The sequence below is a fragment of the Phoca vitulina genome, unplaced genomic scaffold (assembly GCF_004348235.1).
Source record: "Phoca vitulina isolate PV1807 unplaced genomic scaffold, GSC_HSeal_1.0 scaffold79, whole genome shotgun sequence".
Classification (NCBI taxonomy): Eukaryota; Metazoa; Chordata; class Mammalia; order Carnivora; family Phocidae; genus Phoca; species Phoca vitulina.
The window spans coordinates 3,847,851-3,860,483 of record NW_022589782.1 but is presented as its reverse complement, the minus strand read 5'-3'; the positions used below and the strand labels follow the sequence as shown (position 1 = coordinate 3,860,483).

Below are 12,633 nucleotides of genomic sequence, written 5' to 3'. Positions count from 1 at the left end.
GAGCCCGATGCGGGACTCGATCCCAGGACCCTGGGATCATGACCTGAGCCGAAGGCAGACGCCCAACCATCTGAGCCACCCAGGCGCCCAGTTCAACACATTTCTTAATTTATCTTGTGATTTCTACTTTTCATCCAATGATTACTTAGAAGTATTATCTATTTTCCAAATATTGGTGGGGGTTACCTGGTTATTTTATTACTACTGATTTCTAACGTCATTCCATCTTGGTCAGAGAAAATACTCTGTATAATTTCAATCTTTTAAAACTTTAAAAATTTGAGGGTATATGGTATTTCGTAGTGTACACTTAAAGAATGCATCTTCTGATGTCATTATATACAGTGTTCTGTAAATCATTCAGTTCTATCAGGCAAGGCAGTGTGATTGGAAGTGTTAAGATCTTGTGAATCTTTGCTAGTTTTTGTCTAGTTTTATCAGTTGCTTACAGATGGGTATAAAATGTCCAGCTATGATTGCAGGATTTTCTTTCTCCTTATAATTTTAATTCTGTGGATGTTTGCTTCATGTGTTTGAAGCTCTGTTATTGGGTGCATATATACATTTATGATTGCCTGTTAAATTGGTCATTTTATCATTGCAAAGTATTCTATCTCTTAATATATTTTGTTTCGAAGTCCCTTTTATCTGGTAGTAGACAGTCACTCCTCCTTTCTTATGCTTCCTATTTGCATAATATATCTTTTCCTGGTCATTTACTGTCATCTTACCTTTGTCTTCATGTTTAAAGTGTGTCTCTTATAGACAGCTTATAGTTGGGTCCTTTATTTTTTTAGATTTTATTTATTTGAGAGAGAGAGACAGAGATAGAGAGAGCACAAGTGGGGAGGAGAGGGAGAAGCAGGCTCCCCACAGAGCAGGGAGCCCGATGTGGGGCTCCATCCCAGGACCCTGGGATCATGACCCGAGCCGAAGGCAGACGCTTAACCTACTGAGCCACCCAGACACCCTAGGTCCTTCTTTTTAATCTGTTTTGTAATCTGTCATTTTGCTGGAGTGATTAATCTGTTACTATTTAATGTAATTATTGACATGGTCAGGCTTGAATCTACCCTTTTTTAGAAATAACAGCTTTGTTGAGGGCACCTGGGTGGCTCAGTTGGTTAAGCCACTGCCTTCGGCTCAGGTCATGATCCTGGAGTCCCGGGATCGAGTCCCGCATCGGACTCCCTGCTCGGCGGGGAGTCTGCTTCTCCCTCTGACCCTCCCCCTTCTCATGCTCTCTCTCTCTCTCATTCTCTCTCTCAAATAAATAAATAAAATCTTTAAAAGAAAAAAAAGAAATAACAGCTTTGTTGAAATATAATTCACATAACATAAAATTCACCCTTTGAAGTGTACAATTTGATGGCTTTTCTTGTATTCATAGAGGTGTGCAACCATTACCACTATCTAATTTCAGGGCATTTTTATCCCTTCCCCCCCCAAAGAAACTCCATACCCATTCATATCACTCCCCATATTTTTCCAACCCCCCCAACCCTAGGCAACCATTACTCTCTGTCTTCTATGCATTTCTCTATCTTGGACATTTGGACATTTCATATAAATGAAATCACATAACACGTGGCCTTTTGTGTCTAGCTTCTTTTCATTTGTTACAATTGTTTGAGGGTTCATCCATTTTATATATCAGTACTTTGTTCCTTTTTTTTTAATTTTTTTTTTTTTTTTAAGATTTTATTTATTTGTGAGAGAGACAATGAGAGACAGAGAGCATGAGAGGGAGGAGGGTCAGAGGGAGAAGCAGACTCCCTGCTGAGCAGGGAGCCTGATGCGGGACTCGATCCCGGGACTCCAGGATCATGACCTGAGCCGAAGGCAGTCGCTTAACCAACTGAGCCACCCAGGCACCCTGTTCCTTTTTTTTTTTTATTTTTATTTTTTTTTTTTTTTTTTTTTTTTTTTAAAGATTTTATTTATTTATTTGACAGAGAGAGACACAGCGAGAGAGGGAACACAAGCAGGGGGAGTAGGAGAGGGAGAAGCAGGCTTCCCGCCAAGCAGGGAGCCCGATGTGGGGCTCGATCCCAGGACCCGGGATCATGACCTGAGCTGAAGGCAGACGCTTAACGACTGAGCCACCCAGGCGCCCCTTCCTTTTTTTTTTTTAATAGACTTTATTTTTTAGAACAGTTTGAGGTTCATAGCAAAATTGAGAGGAAGATACAGAGATTCCTCTTTACCCCCTGCCCCGCACACATGCACAGCCTCCCCCATTATCGACATTCTCCGCCACAGTGGTGCATTTGTTACCACTGATGAACCTACAGTGACAGATCACTGTCACCCGGAATCCATAGTTGACGTTAGGATTCACTCCTGGTGGTGTAGAATCTGTGGGTTTGGGCAAATGTGTGTGGCCATCATTACACTGTCATAGAGAGCAGTTTCACTGCCTAAAAATCCCCTGTACCCCACCTGTTCATCTCTCTCCTCTCCTCGCATGCCTGGCAATCACTGATACTCTGACTGTCTCCATAGTTTTGCCTTCTCCAGAATGTCATGTAGTTGGAATCATACAGCATGGTGTCTTTTCAGATTGGCTTCTTTCCGTTAATAGTATGCATAAAAGTTTCCTCCATGTCTTTCCCATGACCTGATAGCTTGTTTCTTTTTAGCTCTGAATAATATTCCATTGTCTGGATGGACCACAGTTCATTCATTCATTCATTCATTCACATACTCCAGGGCGTTTAGGTCATCTTGGTGGCATCCAAGTTTTGGCAGTTTTGACTAAAGCTATAAACATCTGTGTGCAGTTTTTTTTTTTACGTGTGGACGTAAATTTTCAACTCCTTTGGGTAAATACCAAGGAGTGTGATTGCTGGATCTATATGGTAGGAGTCCGTTTCGTTTTGTAAGAAATTGCCATAATGTCTTCCAAAGTGGCTGCACCATTTTGCATTCCCAGCAGCAATGAATGACAGATCTTGTTGCTTCACATCCCTGCCAGCACTTAGGATTAGTGTTTTGGATTTTGGATATTCTAATAGGTGTGTGGTGGTATCTTGTTTTAATTTGCATTTCCCTAATAACATGATGTGGAACATCTTTTCGTATGCTTATTTGCCATCTGTGTAATTTTGGTGACATGTCTGTTAGGATTTTTGATCCACTTTTTACATTGGGTTGTTTTCTTAATGTTGGATTTTAAGAGTTCTTTATCTATTTTGGAAAACAGTCCTTTATCAGGTGTGTCTTTTGCCAATATTTCCTCCCAGTCTGTGGCTTGTCTTTTCATTCTCTTTATGGTGTGTTTTCACAAAGCAGAAATGTATAATTTTAGGGAAGTCCAGCTTTTGTGGATTGGGCGTTTGGTGTTGTAGCTAACGATTCACTGCCAGACCCAAGGTCATCTAGATTTCTCCTACATTATCTTCTAGGGGTTTTTGAATTTTGTGTGTTACCTTTGGGCCTGTGATCCATTTTGAGTTAATTTTTGTGAAGGGTGTAAGATTCACTACATTCACTTTTTTGCACTGGTTCTGATGCCATTTATTGAAAAGACATATTCTTTCTCCATTGTATTGCCTTTACTCCTTTGTTAAAGATTGTTTGACTACATTAATGGGAGTCTGTTTTTGGGCTCTTTTCTGTTCCATTGATCTGGTTGTCTTTTCTTTTGCCGATATCTCACTGTCTTGATTACTGTAGCTTTACAGTAGTAAGCCTTGCAGTCAGGTACTTCCAGTCTTCTGACCTTGACCTTCTTCTATCTTGAGTTGGCCACTCTGGGTCTCTTGACTCTCCGTATAAACTTTGGCATTAGTGTATTGATACCCACTTCTGGGATTTTGAGTGGAATTGTATTGAATCCATAGCTCAAACTGGGAAGAATTGACATCTTGACAATATCAAGTCTTCCTATCCATGAACATGGAAAGTCTTCTTTCAGAGTTTTGTAGTTTTCATCCCATAGATCTTGTGCATATTTTGTTAGATTTAACCTAAGTATTTCATTTTGGGGAGTGCTAACACAAACAGTATTGTGTTTTAAATTTCAAATTCCACTTGTTCATTGCTAGCATGTAGGAAAGTGATCGACTTTTATATACGAAGGTTGTAAAATGCGGCCTTGCTGTAATTGCTAATCAATTCCAGGAGATTTTTGGTTGATTCTTTCAGGTTTTCTACATAGACACTTATGTCATCTATGAACAAAGGCAGTTTTATTTCTTCCTTCCCTATCAGTATGCTTTTTTTCCCCCTTGTCTTACTACGTTAGCTAGGACTTGCAGTATGATACTGAAAAGGAATGGTGACAGGGGACATCCTTGCCTTGTTCCTGATATTAGTGGGAAATCCTCTAGTTTCTCACCAGTAAGTGTGATGTAGGGTTTTTATAGATGTTCTTCATCAAGTTGAGGAAGTTTTCTTCTATTCCTAGTTTACTGAGAGTTTTTATTATGAACTCATGTTGGATTTTGTCAAATGCTTTCCCTCTACCTATTAATATGATCATGAGATTTTTCTTCTTTGGCCTGTTGATGTGATGGATTACATTAATTGATTTTTGATTTTTGAATGTTGAACAAGCCCTGCATAACGGGGATAAATCTCACTTAGTTGTGGTGTATAATGTTTTCTCATACATTGTTGGATTTGATTTGCTAATATTTTGTTGAGTATTTTTTGCATTTATGTTTATGAGAGATACTGATCTGTAGTTTTCTTGTAGTGTCTTTGTCTGGTTTTGGTATTAGAGTAATTCTGGCCTCATAGAATGAGTTAGGAAGAATTTCTAACTCAAGAATTCCCTGTAGAGAATTGGTATAATTTCTTCTTTAAATGTTTGGTCAAGTTTAACAGTGAACTCATTTGGGCTGGGCATTTTCTGTTTTAGAAGGTTATTAATTATTGATTCAATTTCTTTAATAGATAAAAGTCTATTCAGATTGTCTGTTTCTTCTTGTGTGACCTCAGACCTTATGGCTGAATAATACTCCATTTTATGAATATACCACATTTTGTTTATCTACTTTTTTTTGTTTCCATTTTTGGGCTATCATGAATAATGGCAGCTATGAACATTCATGTACACGTTTTTCTATAGATACATACGTTTTCAGTTCTGGCTACAAATCTAAGGGTAAAATTGCCAGGTTATTTGGTAACTTTATGTTTAACCTTTTGAGGAACTGCCAAACTGTTTTCCAGAGTGGCTGCACCACTTTATATTTTCCACCAGCAGTCTGTGAGGGTTCCAATTTCTTCCCCAATTCCTCCCCAGTACCTGTTATTATGTGGCTTTTTGATGATGCCTTATTTCGTGGGGAGGAAGCCATTCTAGTGGGCTTACAGTAGTATGTCATCGTGGTTTTGATTTGCATTTCTCCTGATGATGTTGAGGATCCTTTCATATGCTTAGTAGCCATTTGTATGTGGAGAAATGCCTGTTTAAATCCTTTACTTATTTCTTAATTGGGTTGTTTGTCATTTTGTTGTTGAGTAAGAGTTCTTTGTATATTTAGCTATACTCTCATTAGAAACATGGTTTGCAAGTATTTTTTCTCCTTCGTTCTGTAAGTTGTCTAAAGTTTTAAATTTTGATGAAATCCAAATATACCACTTGTACTTCTGGGGTTTATGTAAAAAAAGTATTGCCTAACGCAAGGTCACAAAGATTTAGTCCTGTTTTCTCCTAAGAGTTTTATGGTTTGTGACTTATATTTAGGTCTGTGACCCATTTTGAGTTAATTTTTGCGTATGGAGTAATGTCGGGGTCTTTTGCATGTGGAGATCCAGTTGTCCTGGTATCATGTGTTGAGAAGTCAAATCTTTCCCCCATTGAATGCTTTTGGTGCCCTTGTGGAAAATCAACGGAACATAAATATGAAAGATTATTTCCAGACCCTCTGTTCTAGTCCACCAGTGTATATGTCTGTTCTTAGACCAGCAGTACACTGTCTTGATTACCATAGGAATCATTGTAGGAGGCTTTGAAACTGGGAAATATGAATCCTCCATATTTGTTCTTCTTTTTCAAGACTGTCTTGGTGCCTCAGGGACCCTTGTATTCCATACGGATTTTAGGATTAGCTTGTGAATTCATGCAAAAAAACCCACTGGGATTCTGATTAGGAATTGTGTTAAATTGATAGATCATATTGGGGAGTATTGGCATCTTAACAATGTAAGTTTTTTGATCCATGAACATGGGATGTCTTTCCATTTATTTGTGTCTTTAATTTTTTTCAACACTGTTTTATAGTTTTTACTGTACAAGTCTTGCATTTCTTTTAAATTTATAAGTATTTTTTTGATGCTATTGTAAATTGAATTCATTTTTGGAGTGTTCATTGCTAGTGTATAGAAATACAATTGATTTTTGTATATTGATCTTGTATCCTGCAACCTTGCTGAACTCATTTGCTCTAGTAGGTTTTTAGTAGATTCTTTAGTATTTTCTATAATATAAGATCATTTCATCTGCCAATAGAGATAGTTTTATTTTTTCCTTTCGGATGTGTATACCTTTTCTTTCTTTTTCTAGCCTAATTGCCTGGGCTAGAATCTTCCATATAATGTTGAAAAGAAGTGGCAAGAACAGGTATCTTTGTCTTCTGATCATAGGGGGAGAACATTCATTCTTTTACCATTAAGTATCATGTTAGTGGTGAATTTTTATGGACGTCTTTGTCAGGTTGAGGAAATTTCCTTCTATTCCTAGTTTGAGTGATTTTATCATGAAAGAATGTTAGGTTTTGTCTGTTACTTTTTCTGTGTCCATCGAGGTGTTCGTGTGGTTTTTGTCCTTTATTAATATGGTACATTACATTGATTTTCTTATACATCGAACCAACGTTCTATTCCCAGAATAAATTTCACTTGGTCATGGTGTATAATCTTTTGTTACGTGTTTCCCGATTATGTTCATCTATGTTCGTAAATTGTTATATCTTCCTAAGGGATTAACCATTTTATCATTTAAATATGTCCTTCTTTAACAATTTTTGTCGTAAGGTCAGTTTTGTCTGCTATTTAGCATAGCCAGTTCAGCTCTTTTTCGGTTGCTATTTGCATGGTATATCTTTTTCATCCTTTGACTTTCAGTCTCTTTATGTCTTACCCTTCTGTTTTATATCTTTGGTGCTTTTTCTTGTCTGTTCCTCCTTTACTGCCTTATTTCTTGGGGAGGAGGCAGGTGCACAGGACTCTGGGTGGGAGTCAGGGACACGGACTCGACTCCCTGCTGTGTCACTGTGTGGCAGGGAGGCCTCGCGCATGCTCCCCGCTCTCTGGGCTTCATGCCTGTCCCCACCCCAAGGCCCTCCAGAGAACACTTCCCCCCCAGGCACCGTTCATGCTGCCCCACTGGCCTCATCAGGTATTTATCCTCCAAGAGGACGTTACTCACGCAGTTCCGACTTCCCCTCTTCCAAGCAAGTGTCCGCTGTCCGTCACTACCCTGTCCACCCAGCAGTCCTGTGCCTTACGCGACGCCCCTGCAGTGTTGGATTGGGTCTAGGTTTTCTGACGGTTTTCTACAGGGAGCTGTGTCAGGTGGGGCCTCATTCCGTCACACCCAGCAGCAGAACTCCAGCCTGCGTTTTATGGCCTGCACCCTAATCAGCCATGAAAGCCCCCAGCTGCCTCCCTGTGCAGTGGGAAGTCTGTTAACAAAAGATTAATTAATGGGATCGTTAAGCTTTGCCAGTGGCTCCCTCCCACGGAGTGCGCCCCTTCCCAGCCCGGCCCCGCTACAGCGGCTACATCTGTTAGGCGATGGGGCTGGGCCTCCCAGAGGAGCCCTTGTGGGCGGGATGCTGGCTACCCAGGGGTCAGGAGGCCTGGGGTAGTGAATTGGGGATCTGCTTCTGGGGGGCCGAGCAGGACAGGATCGGCAGACGAGGGCGGGAACCCGACAGTGGGATATGTGCCCACTTGAAAGGTGTTGGAGGTGTGGACAGAGGATTCACCAGGGTGCCGAGCAGGTCTTCTCAGATAGGAGACTGCAGGTTTCCAGGTAGAGGCCAGGGGAGAGGAGAGATGGTGCTTCAGGGGCCAGCAAAGCAAAGGCCTGCAGGTTTGAAGGAATGGAGCACAACTGGGCATTGGAGAGAGGTTTGTGTGTAAAGCAGCCCAGCAGCTCCAGGGTTTGGATGGAGCCTGGCCCCTTGTCTCTGGGAAGGGACGAGCCTCAGGGGTGACAGGAGGGGGCCGGGCCCCAGGGCCGTGTGAGTTCTGGTGAGGCCTACCCTCTAAAAGGGAGTGGGTGCCAGGGACCTCCCAGCTCTGAGAAGTGGCTCCAGGAAGTGGAGGAGAGGCCCCCCGCCGCCGGGGCTCGGGGATTTCATGTGGGCTTTCCACCTGCCTTCCCTGGACCTGCTGCCCCTGAGGCCCTCCCCAGCCTGCCCTGGCTTCTGGGATTCCCACGGGCACACAGGAGGCAGAGGGGAAGCTCACATGGGGCCAGGCAGGAATCTTCACGTTCCCAGATGATGTTCTTGGGGGGAGGCAGCAGAGTCTGGGCAGCGACGGGGCGGGTGGGCGGGAGGGAGGTTCAGGCCAGCAGTGGGGCCAGCAGGACCTGCCACTCACAGGCGTGTGGCCCGGCAAGTCCTCCCCCTCCTCCTCTGGGCCTCAGGTTCCTCTCCTGGAAATGAGAAGCCTCCCTTGGAGGAGGGGTGGGACTGTGGCCTTCTGCTGGTGGCCAGGGCGTCTGGGTGGGTGGGAAGTGGGGGTCCCGGGAGCCCCTGTCCACAGCCCCTGCCCTCGTCCCGCATCCAGGCACGGAGTTTGAGTACACCGACTCGGAGAGTGAGGTCAAGGTGCGGAAGCGGTCGCCTGCCGGGCTGCTGCGGCCCAAGAAGGGACTGGGGGAGCCAGGCCCCTCCCTGGCCTCGCCTGCGCCCAGCGCCCGGGGCCCCGGCCCCACCAGCCCCGACAAGGGCAAGCTGGCGGCAGAGAAAGGGCGCAAGGCCCGCAAGCTGCGGGGCGCCAAGGAGCCCGGCTTTGAGGCGGGGCCCGAGGCCAGCGACGACGACCTGTGGACGCGGCGGCGTAGCGAGCGCATCTTCCTGCACGACGCCTCGGCCGCCGCCCCAGCCCCCAGCAGCGCTGCCCCCGCCGCTGCCAAGCCCAGCCGCTGCGGCAAGGGGGGCCCGCTGAGCCCTCGCAAGGACACCGGCCGCGCCAAGGACAGGAAGGACCCCAGGAAGGTAGGGGCTCTGTGCGGGGGCGGGGGCGGCGGGAAGGGACCCCGACTGCCGGGCCCTGCTCCCCCCAGCTGCAGGGGCCACCCGCTGCCCGGGGACCTGGGCTCAGAGGCGCCGAGCACCCATCCCTCACAGAGGCGCCCTCCCCTCCCGTCTCGGGGTAACACTCTGTCGTGGGAGTGAGGTGCAGGGACCCCAAAGGAAAACAGCGATCCTGACGTGCAGTTGTCAAAATACCGAACCCCCCGCTTGTGATACAGAGGCGCTCCGTGTGCCTCTTGAAGAAGGTCTCTGATATGGGTGCCCGTTGCCGGGTCGGGTAGGTGCCGTCACTCAAGTGCTGAGCGTGAACCGTAGGGCAGGTCTCTGTGGTAACGGTCGTGCGCTACGTGACGGTGATTCTGTTGGTGACAAAGTCGGACGCTGCCGGTCCTACTGTGGTGCGTGGCCTCCACCCACAGCTGTAGGAGAATCTCAGCTCTTCAGAAGTGAGTGGAAGTCATAACTCCCTGAATTCTCTGCTTGGGCTCCCCAGCTGGAGACTGCTGGCTTTCTGAGCACTCTAGGACAGGCAGACCTGCTCCCCTCCTTGCGCGGGCCGCTAGGAACCTCATGGCCATCTGTCCCCCCTTTGGGTGCTTGCGTTCAGACCCAACAGCCGGCGCTCGGCAGTGGCCTCTGAGTCAGGCCTCCCCACCCCGACCCTGATGGAGGATGATCTCTCGGATAACAGGGATAGTCTAGAGGACATCGTGGTGAGGGATGAGACCCGGCACTGATTTCCCGTACCAGGCACTAGTGAGGAGGGGGCCGCATTCGCGGGTCCTCCGCACCTGTCTGTCCACGGCTGAAGCCCTCTCAGCTTTCCCCAGGCCTTGGAGGGAAGGTGCTGGAATACTATGGAATGCTCAATGCTCATGATCTCACCAGGTGGTCCACGGTGGGGCCCAGGCAGGCTCTGACCCCTTTACCCCCGTACGTCCTTCATTGGTAAAGGGAAACCTGTTCTGTCTGCTCACGACCCTCTGGCACTGACTCCCTGGAGTTGGCAGCGGGCCGTGTCCCCAGCCCACCCCCACTGTCCCTGAGCTCCTGACGGACGCACCAGCTGTGTAGCGGGGGTTCCCAGGACCTGCTGTTCGGGGTCAATAATTCACCAGAGGGACGCACAGAACCCGGGAGGCTCTTTCCTTCCTATGACCGGTTTTCAGGAAGCAGACAGTTCAGCAACAGCCAGACGGAAGAGATGTCCAGGGCAAGGGACAGGGGAACAGTGTGGCGCTTCCCTGCCCTCTCCAGGTGCTCCTGACCTGGAAGCTCCCCAAACCCCTCGTGTAGGGTTTTATGGGGACTTCATCACTTGGGCAGGATTGATTATTAACTCAGTCTCTGGACCCTCTCCCCTCTCCAGAGGATACGGGGTGGAGCTCAGAGTTCCTGGCTTCTCCTCCTGGCTTGGTGTTTCTGGTGAGCGGCCCTCATCCCGGGGCTAGCTAGGGACTTACCCGTAGTCACCTCGTTAGGACAAAAGACGCTCCTATGATCCAGGAAATTCCAAGAGGCTTAGGAGCTCTGGGTCAGGAACCGGGGCAGAGACCGAGTATATATTTCTTACCATGTCTCCGTATCACGAGACCCTGTGAGGTAGGTTACTCATATAACGACTTTACAGGTGGCCTTGTCACCCTCCCAAGGTCACGGCTGCTAACGATCATTCAAGCTGAACTTTGAACACCCCCGCTGGGCCACACTGGCCCCTGGGCCCTTTGCCAAGATGCGGCACCCTGTGTCGGTGGGGAGGCAGGGGGCTCACCCAACCCCAGCCTTCTGACCACACAGTGAAAGACTAGAACAGAACAGGCTGATTGTCAACGAAAGGAGAAATCAGATACCCCATGAAATCATCCCAGGAACAACCACTGTTCGTAGTTCTGTGAGATACACTTTTCGTATCCTTTTTAGACTTGTACATTCCCATTTTCCATCAGCCTTATTTTACCTTTTTTTAAAGGATTTTTATTTATTTATTTTACGGTGGGGGGGGGCGCAGAGAGAGAGAGAAAGAGAATCCCAAGCAAACTCCCCGCTGAGCACAGAGCCCGATGTAGGGCTTGAACTCAGGACTCTGAGATCATGACCTGAGCCAAAACCAAGAGTCGGATGCTCAACCAACTGAGTCTCCCAGGTGCCCATGGAGTTCTTTTCTTATTTAAAAAAAATAAGGTTCCCAGAAAGGGGCTTCTGGTCAATGGGAAAGAAACAGTTATTGGTAGTTGTCTGATTGGAACTGATTTGGAGGTTGCAGAAAAGGAAGAAAATACAAGTCCGTTCAGAACTTGTCTTTCTGTCCCCTGTGCACGACGGACGGATGAGCTATTTACAACAGATGTTTGGGGGAAAAGGCACAGAACCACATGACAGACGTTCCTTCAACCCCCAGGATGCCTTCTAATTTCAGAAATGTGAACAGGATGAAGGCATGCATCTGAAACGAGAAAATATGTCTATCTCTTCCCCCTGCAAATGGCGATCCACACCGAATACCTTCTATCCCTGTACCATCATCTGCTTTGTCCCTTACGGTGCTTTGTGCTGTGGACGTGACTTCCGCTGTGGTCTTTTTTAACATTCGCCCGAGATTCTCTTTTTATGTTTCTTCCATTTCCCACATCCTCTGGTCCCTGGACTTGGTTGTTTTGTTTCAGGAATGTGTCTTTTAAAAAACATAAAGTGACCCTCACCCCCGCCCGCCCCTGCCGCCCGCCCATCACCCCTGGGTCGTGCAGACCCGTAGCCTGAGCTTGCTTCTTACACCAAGTACCCCCACTTTGTTCTTCCCACTGCCGCCGCGGGCCTAAAAGCTTGTAACTGGATCTGTGATGCACCAGTGTTTCCCGAAGGTCCCAGGACGGCCAGGTTGTTGGTAGCGCTCTGCTCTGATGCACGAAGCCTGGTGGGGGCGCTCTCGGCCCTCTGGGACCAGTTTCCACGCGCCACTGACAGGGACGGGGGACCATCCCTGGGGGAGCTTGGAGCCGGGATGGGCGTGGCTCTCCCCTCACTGCTGGGGCGCCCCAGAGGCAGTCGGAGGGTTTTGCCTGCTCCTTCTGGAACATGCCTGAGGAACTGACCGGTACTGTCGCTGTTTCTGTGGCATCACTTGGAAGATGCCGCGTGTGCATCCATCACTGGGGGGTGGTTATAAATGACCTGCGCCCCGCCCCCCAACACACACACACACACACACACACACACACACACAGGGCTGCGCGTGAGCAGCTGCTGAAGAAGGCGGTCTCTGTGTATCTCAGACATTCTTGGGGGGGGGGCGTTGCAAAGCAGGACTTTTGGTAAATTCCCATCTGTGTTTAAAAAAAAAAAAAAAAAAGTACCGTGTGTGCAAATGTGTCTGCATAGCTTGTATGTTTGCATGGTTGTACGTGCTGGTGGA

At 47.0% G+C, this 12,633-nt stretch overlaps 1 protein-coding gene across 1 annotated transcript in view; it reads left to right on the top strand.

Annotated features, from left to right (window-relative positions):
- Positions 1-12,633, top strand: part of TNRC18 (trinucleotide repeat containing 18) — an 84,141-nt gene that overhangs the window by 58,234 nt on the left and 13,274 nt on the right. Inside the window, exon 19 of the mRNA XM_032394045.1 lies at positions 8,755-9,185. Coding sequence (XP_032249936.1) covers positions 8,755-9,185 — 431 coding nt within the window. The remainder of the gene's footprint in view (positions 1-8,754; positions 9,186-12,633) is intronic.